Genomic DNA, 15,005 nt, shown 5'->3' on the forward strand with positions numbered 1-15,005 from the left:
AAGTGGTCTGAACTGAGGCATGGAAGGACTGCTGACCAGGGGAGCCAGCCCTCGGAGACAAAGAACAGATAACGGTCAGAACACCGTTATCTAAACTATGCAGAAAGGAGCCTCCAAGAGAGAAAGTTATGACCGCAAAAGGAGGCAAGCTGATAAGGTGTTGCAACCCACAGAAAATTAGTGAAAAGTAGGACAATGGTAACTGTGGTAGTGGGAGATCACCACCTCCAACTCATCTAGCGCCCCCGAGAGAGGGCAAACCCCCACTTGGGGGGCACCGTGTCACTGGTACAACACACAAAAGTGCTATTTTGGCGTGCACACTTACTTGCATTAGAAGCGAGAAACCTGTAACCAGTCCTGTGTGTGAACAAAAATGAGTATGTGCTGTACTCTGAATATGCAAGTACTCTATGTAACGTGTACCCTCGAGTAACCTGGTGTGCGTGCTAGGAGGAAAGATCCCCCATGTACGCAGTGCTGCAAGAAACCACTGTTGGCTCTCTAAATTACCATTTGGTTTGGAGAGTTTTCACTAACAGAAATGCAGCGTGTTTCACAAAGCCCCACAGCCAGCGAGGTCCAGAAGCAGCTCTGGGCTCCCACAGTCATGGAAGGTGTTCAGCTCGCATGCAAGAGGCGGCTGTGTGTGGGTGGCACCCCCAGGCTGCCCCAGACATGCCCAGAGTGCTGCAGAGCCTGATGGAAAGAACAACCGGTGCAAGACAATCTGTGGGGCCTGGGGATGGATAAGCTGGTGACACTTGGCAGTTTTTTCTCCCAGACCGGTCCCCAGGCATGCCTGCTATTTACTGCCTTCACTCTGTTTTGTACCTTTTTCTATAAACCACATCTACCAGATGAGCCCGGCTCTCACCATTCCTCACATTTCTGCCTGCCCATTGGCACACAGGCATCAGCAAAAACAGGGTCGGTAGGTTCCTGGAACAGATCCTCACCTGCCTTCAAGCAGTCTGCCACAAGGGCTGATGGTTGTTACAGATTTGCTTGCTTGCTTTCTTTTTTTTTATTTATTTTTTTTTAATTCAAAAAGAAAAAGTAATGGGGGAGAGAGAAAAGTGGCCCAGAAAGCAGAAAGAGGTGTATAGAACAAGCACCAAGCCTTCCAGGCAGCAGGGCTCTACAGCAGCCTCCTGCAAAACAGGCTCAGCTACAGAGAAAGGCTGTGGCAGAAGCAGCCAGTTTACATTCCTCCTGCCAGACACCAAAAGGAAGGAGATGGCAGATCCCAAGGAAGGGAGCTGTTAACGGAGTCCAGGCCAGCATTGCTGGCACACAGTCATCCCCCCCCGGCACAGCTAAGGCAACATGGCAATGTCCAAGCCTGCCGAACTTCAGCTCCTGCCCCAGAGCTCTGCTTCTGGGAAGCCAGTCACCTCTCCCACCTCAGCGAAGGGCTGCACACCTTGCACGAATGCTAGTTTGTATCTCAGTCGGATGGGATCCTGTGAGAGAAAGGAACAGAGAGAGGCCTGTCACAGTTGCAGGTTCCTGGGCTCCTTCAGCCTCACCCCTCACAGCCTTGGTGCAGTGAATGACCCTCTGAAAGGGGAGCGTAACACTTCAGCCACGCGGAAGCTCCGCACAGAACAAGACCTGGATCTTTATAAGATACATAGGGAGTGACTGGGAGACCTGTGCAAGCCACCCAAGGGCACACTTGGCAATCCAGGCCCAGCCAACCTTCTCAGTCTTCGGTGTCGTCATTATTCACCAGTGCAACAGAACTGCCTCCTGTTGCTCGTGGCTTGGGTGGCCTTGCGTTCCACCACCTGCAAACATCTGCACAGGTGTGTGTGCTCACAAACAGGCCATCCCTGCAGGTAGACTGAAGCAGAACTGTGCAGGCCCCTGCAATAACCTCCCCATTCAATCCTTCAGATTATAGCTCTGGAAACCTGTTTCAGTGGGAAAAATGTCTTCCCAGCACAGCCCAGACTGCTCTGTCTCTCCCCTGCATCTCCCCACTAATAATACTCTCCCCATCTTTCATACAAACACCCCACCCACTACAGTGACATTCCGAGTGCTCATCCAGCAGAGTCTGTCGCCACACACACCTTTTGCGGATTGGCGAGCAGCAGGACCTGAGATACCACTGCAGGGGGGAGAAGGGGGCTGAAGGCAGGCAGCTCAGAACCGGACGCTGGCTGTAACTTTATTTTCATGGTCTGAAAGAGAAAAAAAAAGGAATAATTTCTGGTCCATGCTGAAAAAGGGCTGGGAGTATTACCAAGCTACAGAGCTGGTTAAAGATATGTCAGCCAGATTTTGTCATTTGATGAAAAGCGTGCCTTTCCACAGCTCGCATCTAAAGGCAGATATTCCTAAATAAACATAAACAGGCAGAACAAGTCTCTCACCCAGAAGGCTAACGCAGCACGTCTGGAGCCCTGTCTAGTTGTTGCAAGACCAGGGATATACTCTGTGAAACAGGCACTGGCACCACCACACAACCAGGTTCACCGTTCAGAGAAAGTGAGCCATGCAATTTCCAATGAGCAAGGCAAATCCTAAGCAAGTAATGGTGAACCTTCTGCTCCGGACATTTCCGAGTAGTCCCACTCTCTGTTACTTGTCACAGGCTTCTCACCTTTGGGACTGCAGCCTGGAACACTATGTCCTTAACTGGTTGAGCTGATGTGCTCAGCATGGAAAGAACCAGCACCAGCACATCTGGTCGGCCAGGAGCCGGGTCTCTGGAGAAGTGGAGCATAGCTTTGAAACCATTCCTGTCATACACAGTAAGCGGACAGATGCTGCCTGCCGGAGACAAAAGGAGAATCAGAAACAAAGCCTGGATTCCCCACCCTTCTGAGGGCAGAACAGCAAAGACAGGATCAAGAACAGCAAAAGGGAAACACACATACAAACTTTTACTTCCTTCAGCAAACTCACAGACCAAGCAGCATACAGCACCTGCCTGTGACCTACACTTCGCCTCTAAGGCGGAGAAAGGAATCTGAATGTCTAAATTGGAGATTTAGCAGCTTAGTAGGGAGGACAAGGACATTTCCATGGTACGATCCCTAGCACTTGCTCAAATTCTCAGATACATTAAGTCCTTTGTAGAACAGTCACTACTTTTCTCCAGCTGGCCCACAAAGCATGAAGCTACTTTGGCTTGCTCCCCTGCAAAAATCACAGAAGAGTTCTAGTGAGCCTTAGGTAAGCAGAGCTGGGGCACAGAAATCATTGCACTTACTCGGTGTAATTGAAATTAAAGGAACAAAAAGGTTTTCTAGAGAAGCATCATAAGAAGCTGGATGCAAAGAGGCAGCAGGCTTCAGCTCGTAGCCTAAACTGGAGAATGAAGTATCTGCCATTGAGCTATTCGGAAGATCTGGAAAGGGCAATTTCATTGGCGATAAATCCCTGGAAAGAAAAGCATGTAGAAAGCTTATATCAACTGGGGTGACTACACGGTATATACACCTTCTGCTGTGTCAATTTGTATTCCAAATCCCTTATCCCTTTTAGGTATAAAGAAAGCACAAGCTTACACTGAGTTCTTGAGAAATCGGAAAACTGTCCCTATCTTACATGGAAGAAGGTGCTGTTTGAGCATCCATTAAGGCAGACTTTGATTTTAGTAAAAAAGTGAAACAAAGTGAAACTTTGTTTCAGGGCTTTGGAAGTCTACTCTCCCTATGCACAGACTCTCAGGAGCTCTAGTCAGTGAGATTAAAGTAAATTCCGTATCAAAGACAATGCAAGAAGCTGTGAATCTCCAGTAAAATTTCCTGGCTTGTATTATGGCAGACTGGATAAGTACATCGTAATGGTCACCCACTCTGAAGGTCTGTGGATAATTAATTTGGCTTATGAACTGTCAGGCTTCCGCTGAATGCCTGTGTCACAGCCAGAAGAAAGCTAGGGAAAGTAATTTTTGAGTCACAGGTTATTATAGAAAGAGCTGACTGTAAGGTTTTTGTTCCTTTTGCTCAAGATCACCTTGTTACCAAGCCACAGGATTTGTCTCTCAAAATTTCTGACCTTTGGAAGGTCCCAGTGTGCAATTACACAAAGTGCAATTAACAGAGGCATAACTGCTGCATAAGAGCCAATGGGTGGATGGGTAGCTTGCCATCACTAACCAGTTGTAGTTGAAAAGTTTCCCTAATCCTCATTGCTGTAAAACAGTATTCCTCATCTCCAAAGTCAGACTGCATTATGCAGTTTTCTTACAAAGATAATGTCTTGGTCCTGGATGGTAGAGAGTGCTGATCAACCAGGCCCTGAAATTCATTCTTCTCTGAACAGCTGTCTTCAGAGCTCTCCTGCAGTCCCCATGTTTGAACAGCACTTACGATTTCACCATATCCATTGTGTACAGCAGTCTGAAAAATAAGGCACTTCTGGTTCATGCTATAGAACAACAGGAAAAATCAGACCTGTTGCATTGAAAAGAACCTTGTTTTTAATAACACTACTTTAAATAGAAATAAATATGAGTGATCTGGTTGCAGACTGCAACTGAGAAATCCATTGCAGAGCAGGAGGATTCCAGTTTCCCCTTCAGAATAGAGTGGTGTAAAAAAAGGTTGCTAGAGAAAGCTACATCAAGAATCATGTCTGATTTTTGTCCTTTGTACCTTATAGACTAAAGTGTCTGAGGATCACTCACCTCTGCTAAGCCAAAATCGGGCAGTGGTTCCTGTCCAACAGGAGAGTTGCTGAGACCTAAGAAAGGTGTCAAAATACCACAGGTCAATTACAGAAAACAAGAGTTTTCCACAGGTTCCTCCTTTGTTGTCTTAACAGCAGTTGACTACAGTCTAACATCATTAAAGAAAACTACATTCTTGAAAACTTGATGAAAGAGTCTACCTTCTCTTAGGACCAACGTTAAAATCAAAGTTCTCCTATCTTTATTAAACACCACAAACCCTAGTAACAAGGACAACACTGTACTGAATTGCATATACAAACCTAATGACTTAAACTCCTCATCAAGCAGACAAGTAGAGGTGCTGCCATGGTGGGAGGTAGCAGGTATGTTTGCAGAGTGGTCTGTAGGAGACTGGGATGTGGCCTCCAGTTCAGAGAAGTCAATCAGTGTGTAGCTCTTCATGCGTCTTGGGGTTGGCCGGCATGCTTTGGAAGTAGCAGAAAGAGTTAAAGAGAAACTTTCTGAAAGGAACTGTATTTATGGGTACAGGCATGCCTGAAAGGACTCGGAAGCGAAGAACTTCAGGAACATTTTCTATCAACTACACATAGAAGAAAATGATGGTTACATAATGTTTTCCTGTGTTAGAAGATTTTTCTCCACATTTATTCTCCAAGAAGCACTTCCAAACTCCACTCCCACAGGACAGATGGAAGCAGAGCTGTTGTGGAATGCCGCGGGATGCTCTTTACCTGGTGCATCAGCAGAGCTGGTGGCTGAACCTCCTCCACCACCATTTTCATGGCTGGCTACAACCTGCCTGTAGTGTCCAAGCGCCTGCGTGAGCTTGTCATTGGCCTGCAGTATCTCAGCTGGAAAACAAGAGAAGAAACAAAATATTAATGTTTAACATGAGGGTCATTTCCACAGCACTCTCCAAAAGGCTCATGAGAAAGGGACATGCATCTAAGGCCTTGCCTGGAGCAAAGCCTAGCGGGGCAATCTGCCCTAAGCTCCTGACTAGTTTTTCATTCCACTTTCTGAAAGGCAGCACTTTGCACACCCATATGCTGATTTCATGCCTCTCTCCCATTTACCAAGATCACTTTGAAATCTGATCCTGTCTCTAAAGTACTTCTAGTTCCTGCCATCTCTTATGTACTTTGTTGTTCTCCGCAAGTTTTCCGAGTGTGCTTGAGTCTATAATCCAGCGATCCACAGTTGAAGAACCCTAACATTCATGGATATGAAAGAAATGTTTGAGGCACAGCTGAGCTCTTACTGAGCTCTTGATGTTTAAGATGTCTGTTCAGCAAAACATCACTTCAGTCAGGTTTTCAAGGCATATGGACAAGACTGTGAAATGCAATCCCCTGGGAAGGGCTACATTTCATAACTGTGGAATTCAAAGATTCTGCTCATATGACCCTCCTTGGTATTATACTTACAAAATTAAAAAAATATCCCTTCTGTGTTTATAGACAGAGAGAACTTCGATCTCTGTGGAGAAAAGACCTTAAACCCCTTCAGTTCTCTGAACATCAGAACTCCAAAAACTCTGAAAACCAAGCTGGCTAGAAGAAACTGGATTCACTCTTTATCTTCGGGCTCTGAGTGCAAATTATTAATAGCTGCCTTGGAGAGGAGTGGGAGGAGACTTATGCCACTTCCCATTGGCATGCTTTAAAGGTGGAAGTGGAAAGCTTTGCAGCAGAGTAGCAAGTGCCTAAGCATTCCCCTTCTCAGAAGAAGGGCATACCCCACTTGTCAAATTGAAGGCAGACAAACTTAACTGCAGAGAAATCCAAAGACAGTGTTGGCTCTTACCTAGAGCCTCATCGTCATCAACTGTCTCACTGGCAAGGCGAAAGAGCAGCGGCCTGAGCTTCTCACAGCGTTGAAACAGTGTCTACGGAAGGAAATGTTTCGCATCATTGCTCAGGAGATTCCAGACACTCCCACACTTTTCTGTCTCTGTGATCGCTTGTAAGTGATGCTACCTCTAGAAAAGGAAGATGCACTTTCTGCCCAGGTCCAGACAAAGGGTATCAATGCTGCATGTTGCTGCACTCTTAAAAATTCACAGTGGCCTGGAAATACAGCCACTGGAACAAGGAGGCTTTGCTGGTATCTCCTCAGCAATCACATCCTCTCTATGCATACAGATGTAAAATAGATCAGCGTAAAAGTATTCAATTTAAAAGAAAAAGTATCCAGGCATGAACAGATTGATCACAGTACTCAGAAGAAAGTATTATGGCCATCCGTTGTAACTACTGTCAGACAACACAAAGCCACTTACGGCTCTTGGTGTTTTAGGAAGTGAGCAGGCGTGGAGGCAGCTACTTTTCCAGTCTGCAAGTAGGGTCTCTTCCATCTACAGCAGCAGCCCTCCCATCAGCAGCTAGCTCCAAACTCGGCTGTCACACACAGCCACAGGAGAAGTTCTTACCTACAAAAACTCAGTTGTCTGATTTTTTTTCATTTGAGGTGATAGGCATCCTAGTAGAGTTTCAGGTCTTTGGAGGCTGTAAAGCTATTCTGACAGCCCTATTAGTGACACCAAACATTTCCTCAATTCACTGATACTCATGAGCAGCAGCAGACCAGTGAACTCTGGGCAGAAAAAGGGGAATCACAGAAACCATAGCACAAGGTGAAGAGCCCACAGCTTTGAGCTTCTCTGGTCAGATCTCATCACACCCACCTAACCATGCCTGGGCTGAAGGGGATTCCTGCATGTTACACCACTGTTGGAGGAAGAACCACTTCCCCATAAGATATCCCAAGAAAAGCAGCTAACCTGGACAGAAACTCAAACTGGCACAGCAGGAGAGAGTTCTGTTCTGACTTCCATTACACTGATGGGAGGGACTGCTATTCGTCAAACATGTCAGAAACATTTTCTGCCATGGTAATGCTGTTTCCTGGGCAGAAGCTGAGTGCACCGTCCTGGCCTTTGAATCCTGTTGCCCTAGGCCCTCCCAGGCATAGCCAGACAAAAGAAGGTCTTACGTAGGAAAAAGAGCATTTACCTGTAGGGTCTCCTGGTCAGATTGGGATAATTCTTGTCTCTTGTAGTTTTCCAGTAACTCGTCCATATATTTAATATTCTCAGAAACCTCACTGATGGTGGTCACTCTTCTGGACACCTTATCTGACTTTTCTTGTTCCTTTGATGAAAAATTAGATATAAGTAGATGATGATTTGGCTAATACAACCAGTGCCTATGCTTGGCTGGGGCACTCTGGATCACACTTGTTGAGGAGTTGCTTCCTATTAATATCTCACTGCAGGTAGAAGAAGCACAAAGCAGTGCAGGTAAGGACACACCACAAAACAATTCCAGTATCAGTGCTGCACAGCACCTCCCTGCCAAGGGTGAGGACAGAATCCTCCTGCCCTTCTCAGGGCACCCTGGCCACTGTGCTGGTGCATACAGAATTCATTTCACGACAGGCATGAGTAAGACTTGAAAATTAGGAGTCGGGAGTTGGTGGCTTCTGCCGTGCAGAACACTCTCAAAATTAGTGCAGGGATTTCATTTAACGAGACCAAATCTCCTATTTATGCAGAGAAGTGGGGTGCTCTTTCAGATGGAAAATGAAAACAGACATGCCAGACATGCACACACATACTCCCTGCAGAAAAGAGACAGTTCTGTACAGAGGTGGCTTTTTTCCACCTGGGAACAGTTTGGTTTTGGAAACTTTCTATCACTTGTGTGGTACTACTGCCAGGATCCCACTAACATGGAAGTGTCCTGCCATACAGGCTCCTGGGTCTATATATTCCCTCTTCCTGGCAATGGCAAAGGAAACAAAACATCACAGTTCCACACTGTAACTTTGGAATAAGACATACTGAAAATATTCCCTCCTCTGGGGCAGCATTATGATCAGGTATAGAGGCCCCCTGTCAGAAACTGAATTGCCAAGTCCCCTCCCACCTTCCCCATCTGCAAACACAGCTTCTGACCCAAGGAGCTCCCTACCTCTTTAATCATGCTCTTGATCAGACGGTTGGCAGCCTGCAGGTCTTCAGAGTGGCTACTTTTTAAAAGCCTTGCTAAGAGCTGTTGAGGGGAGAGCATTGGGCACCAGTGAGCAGCAGTCTCCAGGCATTCTTACTACAGGCACACATCACATAAGACCAGATACTGAGAGACACCCACTGGCATAAAAGTTTCTATAATCCTGGAAGTATGTGGGCTCATGTCGCATAATCTAATCCAGATTATACTGCTGCCTCCTACAGCTACCTGCACACATTGGCTGTTTGGAAAGGAACTCTCTGGCCCTACAGAATTTCTGTAAGACCTGGAGAAATCCTCCCTTGGGAAAGTTTAATAGAAACTGATGTTTTTCTGAAAAAAACACCCCACTTTTTACTAAGCACAAATTTATGACAAAGCATCAAAGAATTCTCTAGCTGTTGTACAGCAAGAAGTATTAGCATTATTCTGAGGATACTCTGTCTGAAACAGCAAAAGCTCCCAAAATATGACTGAGCCTGTCTTCTCATCAGTACAAATCCAGGTTTACCTTGGATTTCTCTTCGTCTGTGTCAAAAATAGAATTCTGAGGTCTTGGAGAAGGGGGAGGTAAAATTCTGTCTTCTGGCAGTTTGGGGTCTTCTTTTACAATCCCTGGAATGAGTAAGAATATTTGTTCAGTGATGCCTGAGCTGTTAAAACACCAATGCTCAACAGAGGATTGGATTTTGCACCCATTTCATTCATCCCTCCCCAGAACTTTACAGAGTGAGATGAGAAGCAAGGACTTGCCTTAGCAAAAACCCAGGCAAAAGACTTCCCTTTCTCCCTTGAATTAAGCACAGGCCAAATGAGATTTTCAGAGTAGAAAATAAAATTCAGATGTGCTGAGCTCTTCTGGGTGAACTGCTAAAATTCCCCCATAGTAAGAGTGCCGGGCGCACACCAGCGCTGACCTCCAAGCACATGGGATTGCCACAGTCCGGATGGCCATAAAACATGGGGCACCAAACACACGCAGCCGAGTGCCAAAGGAGCCCTTAACGCCCACAGCGATTCCATGGGCATCTCCTCTCCTGCCTCCCTAGCCAGCACTTAGAGCAGCAGCGATGGTGCAGGCGTTGGATGGGCAGGGTCCCCAAGAGCTGCCTGGCAGGAGGGCACACAGCACCCTTGCACCCCTGCTCAGTACCCCACTAGTGCCAGTGCTGCAGCAACAGCCCAGCCTGCAGCAGCTGCTGTGCACAAGGCAGGCAGGGATGGCAAGGAAACTTTCCACAGCAGGACATGGGGGAAGGCTTGCAAAGCCATTTGATGTTCAAAGATGCAGGAAGCAAACCGGTAGGAAACATCTAAACAAATGCCCTAATTCCCCCAAATTTCCACAGAAAGTATTACAGTACTTCCCTAGTTAAACTCTGAAATTTATTACTTAGGATAACAAGATGGGATTGGACAAATTTCTAGATTACAATACCATTAAGGACTATTGAATATGATGCAATGGATGAAAAATCCAGCTCAGCATCTCTCTGAATGACCCCCCATAATTCTGGGAGAATATTCTAGGGTAAAGATCACTCTGAGTTTGCCCTGTACCTTTCCCCTGCGCAACAGTGGTCAGCACTGTGTGAACAGAGGCCACAAGGCTAGCCTGAGCTTTGACTCAATAAGGCTGTTCTCTGGTAAATCTCTTTAAACAGTGACATGCATCATTAAATACCCAAACAGCCTTCTAAGCATGGCCTTTGTTCTTTTACCCCTCACACACAACATTTTATGAAAAAAGCTTAGTCAGAAATTGAAAAGGACAGATATCTGTAGTCTGAAACCACGTGACTTGGAAGACTAAAAAGGAAACCGAAATAACAGAACTAAACCTTGTTTCTTCAGCATCTGATAAGCATCCCGGATTTTAACTTCCTGAGGAAACCAGACCGTCCAACTGAATATTACTTCTGTGACTCTTGACTTGACTTTTTCTGAAGACCAGGTTCCATAGTACTGAAAACAAACAAAAAATTAAAGACAAAAAGAGATTAAACCCAAGAATTAGTGCCAGATATGGCACATGGTTCTAGCCTCAAGTTTTCTGTGTGCAGAGGCCAAGTGGCAAATGGATTCCTAACACTTTATTCACAGTGTTGCCAACTGTGTATTTTGTGGTATAGGAAATAGTGTGTATGGCTTTAAATACAAGGAATGCTATTAAGCGTATGATAATTACATAAATAAAATGAAAGCATTTCAGAATTTCCCTGATCAGTTATTGAATCCAAAACCAAAACTATGCTCTTTTATTTTAGTGAAAACAGTTCTGTGCTTGACTTTAAATACTTCCCTTAACCGCCTGCAATGCAAATAGTGCCGCTGGCCTCAGCCAGACTCACACAAATGAAAACTGAACAAAACAAGAAAAAGTTACTCTCTTTTTTCAGCATCTGGATGTTTTCTTAGATTTTTCTCATTATTGCCTATAAGCACTCACTTTGGCGTATTATAAAAACATCGGGAAGAATGGTAAAAGCCACACACAAACCTCTGCTAGGCATTTTAAACTCGTTCAATGATATCTGTTCTGTCAAAACAGCAAACAAAACTCTCTGTAGTGATACATTCTTTAAAGTTTGTTGTTTCACTGAAATACCTTTACCAAGCCCAGGACTGAGAGAAGAGGTTTTGTTGTTTGGTTAAACATTTCTCTGAAATCAGCTTTTTGCACCTCTGCCATCGAGATGATGTAATGGAAAACGAAGCCTGTACAAGCAGTAAATGTGCACAGGACCCACTAAAAAGGGAAATTGATTACTGAGCTGCTGAGAAGAGCAGTGAAGAGAGTCCCAGGCCCGTTATTTGATGCAGAGAGGAGCATGGCATGGAGATCACAGCGTCTCTGATAGAACAGGTCTCCATTTTTCATCAGGAGAGGCACTGCCAGGGGACCCAATGCATCCACTCTGAACTCACAGCTCACTTAGCTTCTCAAACTAAACTTCTAATTTCTGATTGCTGCTTCTCTTCTCAGGAGGCAGTGATTGCACTCAGAAGCAAAGTGCTCCACAGCAGGGAGCAGGAATATATCGAATATATTGAAGGAATATATTGTGAGCCAGGGAAGCAGAGCTGCAGGAAGGGACTTTGCAGCTTCCATGTTAGCTACAGCTGATCCCTCTCAGCCTCCCCCTGACTCAGGGCTGTCACTGCCCCGGGACTGGGAGCCCTCTGCCCAGCTTTCAGGAGACCTTCAGTGGGACCCCAAAGCAGCTGCATGAATGCATGACCGTCAGGCGATGGCAGAGCAAGTGCGGCACAAGGGCCGCTGAAGGCCAGTCCCTGGCTGCTGCTACCTAAGCTGATGCTGCCCCACGAGCAGGACCCAAGCCCAGGCTAACTTCTGGCAGGAGGAAGCAAGGAGAGCAGCCCGAGCACAAAGAGTTTGAGGACAGAGCATAAGGAAACATGGGAGAGGCTCTAGGCAGCTCCTGGCAGCTCCGTCCTCTGCCACTTCCCCGATCAAAGTTCTGTAAATCACTGAGAGGCAAAAGGGCCACAGGCTGAGTGGTCACAGAAACAACTTCAAGCTCCTCTAGAGTCCCTGACTGTCCTAGCAGAGCTGGGAGAAACCACAAGGAAATTCACAGAAAGAGCCCCTGCCTTACATTGTTTACAGGGGATTCACATCCACTCCTTATGCTTGGAGGCACAGAACAAATCCTGCTCTGCTTCTGTGTGAGATTAATTCTGTTTTCATATCCACCACAAAATAAACAGTGTGTCCCACCTGTGATATCCAGTGTAACCATGACTACCTACCTTTGGGGAAAGCACTTTAATTAGCTCATTCAGAAATCTGAATTTTGCTATTTCATTGTGAAATCTTTCACCGCAGTTATTCACACAGGTCTCTAGCACCTGCAGAAAACAAAATGGTACCAAACAGAAACAGTGCACACAAGTCTTGGGGAATTTTTAAAAACTTTAACATTTTAAAAATTAAAAATTAAAAAAATTTAACACTAAATTTAAGAAATTTCTGGCACTGCACTCAGAAATGCAAGATACTGAGAAAGTTGGGCAGTAAGAACATGTACTTTTCTTTCATCCAACCTTCTTAAGCAGCATGTTTAAAGACTGTCTGCTCTATCCTACCCACCACTAGTAACTTTTGGACCACAGGTCAAACAGCACAAGCTGCAGACCACTGAAACACGTCAGCAGAGTGACCTGGGAAGGAACAACAGCCGTTACTCTTTCCGTTATACCCTGGCTTCTGTATTCCTTGTGCAACGGGAAGTTAAAAGGGAGAGACATCTAAGAGAAAAAGAAAGGGAGGGACATCTAAGAGAAAAAGAAAAGACAGACTGTCTCTATCCCTCAAACTCTATTTCCAAGCTACTGCTGCCTCTCTTTGCATGCAGATGAAAGCACTTACTGTGAGAGCATGAAGAGCTTCCATCTCCTGAGGTGACTGTATCTTATGTGCCAGCAGCCTCAGTGCAAGTGATGGGCTGGGGAGTAGCAGAAGCAAGTGCAAGTCAGACAACGCGCAAGTTCTCATGAAAAACAAATGCTGCTGATTATGCCCTGCAGAGAGCAACTGCTGGATTCACAACCTGTACATGACAGGCACCCTTCCTCCAGCAGAGCACTGGCCTGGGACACACACACATGCACAAGGGGTGAGAGGTGAATCGAAGCAGCTTGTGTGACCCCAGTGCTGTCCTCCAGCTGTGTGCAGAGGCTGGGGACTCTCCCTGTGCCAGTGTCATGAGAGCAGGCTCTCTAGATTCGCAGGAGCTTTGATGCAAGCCCCAGCCAGCCTGCCTGCGCACACATGCTGCTGGGGCAGGTGGGTGCCAGACTACAAGCTCTGAACACACAGGCGTCTGCTCTAAAGAGATGATCAGTAAGCTTTGACAGGTCATTTGCTTGATTATTTCCTGCTCCTTCCCATAAAGCCGAGACTGTCAGCTGGAAGGTGGGGAAGTCCCAGCAGAGATCTCCCACCTCTGAAAGGAAAAGCCGAGGCTGAGCTCACTCAAGAGCTTCCCTGCAGCACCCCACAGCACGGTATCCTTGGCCAGACTCCCAAGAGGGCACAGCAGGCAGGACTTGCTGCCTTGTGGGTTGCAGCAATGGATGTTAGAGCCCATTCCTAGACATCAGCCTCCATGACGCTGGCATACACCTCTCTGCAACTTATTTACACTATCAGTAGCAGCAGAGCCCATAGAACACTCCCAGCTCTCTCCAGGCTCCCCACACTGCAGTTCACAGGTCCCATTCCCCCTGCAGCCATGGGAGCAGCTCAGAGCCAGACTCACAGCCCAGAGCGAGCACAAAGAGCTGTCTGTCTGCCTTACCCTTCTATGTTGGCGTTCACCTGGTCACAGAACTGCTGGATGCATTCCCAGTTTTCCTCGGGGACACTTGGGTCGGTGGCTTTATCTTACACAGGAAAAAAAAATAATGAAGAAAGAATAAACAGCCACAGTGTGAGAGGCATGCAAGCGAGTGGCACAGGGCAGGAAGCAGCTCAGACCTTGCACTGCTACCAACTGCTTTAGGGCTTTTTGTAAACGGGCAGAAATAGAAGACGCAGGATGAGCAGGAAACAGCTGTTACTAGAATCTGCCTAAAAATACAGTCCTTGAGCACACACTCTTAGAGAGTCAAAGTCAGGCACAAACTGAGGTGTTGAAGGCAGCAACAGCACGATGTCGCTTTTAGCACAGAGCACAAGAAACTGTTAAAGAGCATTTACAGACAGCTCCCCCAGGACTGGACTGCAAACCTTGCCGTGCTGGAATACAGGCACGGTTTACCCTTCTGCAACAGGGCTGCACAAGGACCCATCCCAAAGCTCTGGCTGCACGGCTGAATTGGGGAAAACAGTCTTTTTTGGCTTGATTCATTCCCCAGTCCAGTGTTCAAACAGCTTTGGCAGGACTGGGGCTGAGGATGGACAGGAAAGATGCAGCAGGCTAAGACAGCACCTATGAACATCACCCTAAAGGGGGTCCGTGGAGTAAATGGGCCCTTCCCCACAGTGCTGAAGCTGCTCCAGTGCCTACCCAGACAGGGCTGGGGGCCAGCCCCAGCTCCCAGCCCCACTCACTGAGCCACCGCTCCAGCTCCCCAGCGCCAGCCATGGACTCCTGCTCCGCTCCACCCCGCCGCTCGCAGGAAGCAGATCCACCCGCCGTAGCTCCTGATGTGCCTCCACTCGCCCCGCGGGAAGCCCACACGAGTGTTTGTGGTGTGGAAGTGTACGCTGTGGGTGTGGGCTGGCTTGGTAAAACATCCCTCCCCGCCACCGCCCCTCTGGCTGCTCCTCCCCTCACTGGCGTGCAGAGCGAGCACACACTTGCGAGAAC

The 15,005-nt window shown here is 46.9% G+C and overlaps 1 protein-coding gene across 3 annotated transcripts; it reads right to left on the minus strand.

The window, feature by feature from the left end:
• Window positions 1-1,005: 1,005 nt before the first annotated feature.
• On the minus strand, window positions 1,006-14,939 carry GGA2 (golgi associated, gamma adaptin ear containing, ARF binding protein 2). 3 transcript variants are annotated; one of them, XM_080384430.1, is made up of 17 exons: window positions 14,747-14,765; window positions 13,992-14,076; window positions 13,061-13,212; window positions 12,442-12,540; window positions 10,509-10,632; window positions 9,179-9,282; window positions 8,629-8,709; window positions 7,669-7,806; window positions 6,461-6,542; window positions 5,386-5,505; window positions 4,954-5,118; window positions 4,649-4,704; window positions 4,210-4,361; window positions 3,227-3,396; window positions 2,615-2,784; window positions 2,082-2,192; window positions 1,013-1,466 (listed from the first exon to the last, which is right to left on the minus strand). In XM_080384430.1, exons 3-17 carry the CDS (start codon window positions 13,184-13,186, stop codon window positions 1,356-1,358), a joined length of 1,809 nt encoding a protein of 602 aa, XP_080240556.1. In that variant the 5' UTR covers window positions 13,187-13,212; window positions 13,992-14,076; window positions 14,747-14,765; the 3' UTR covers window positions 1,013-1,355. The 3 variants fall into 3 exon arrangements, with proteins under 3 accessions (XP_080240557.1, XP_080240556.1, XP_080240555.1); XM_080384429.1 differs by having other exon boundaries at window positions 1,017-1,466; window positions 13,061-13,136; window positions 14,747-14,912; XM_080384431.1 differs by lacking the exons at window positions 12,442-12,540; window positions 13,061-13,212; window positions 13,992-14,076 and having other exon boundaries at window positions 1,006-1,466; window positions 14,747-14,939.
• Between the last annotated feature and the right edge of the window lie 66 nt (window positions 14,940-15,005).

The sequence above is a fragment of the Falco punctatus genome, assembly GCF_963210335.1.
Source record: "Falco punctatus genome assembly, chromosome: 4".
Taxonomy (NCBI): Eukaryota; Metazoa; Chordata; class Aves; order Falconiformes; family Falconidae; genus Falco; species Falco punctatus.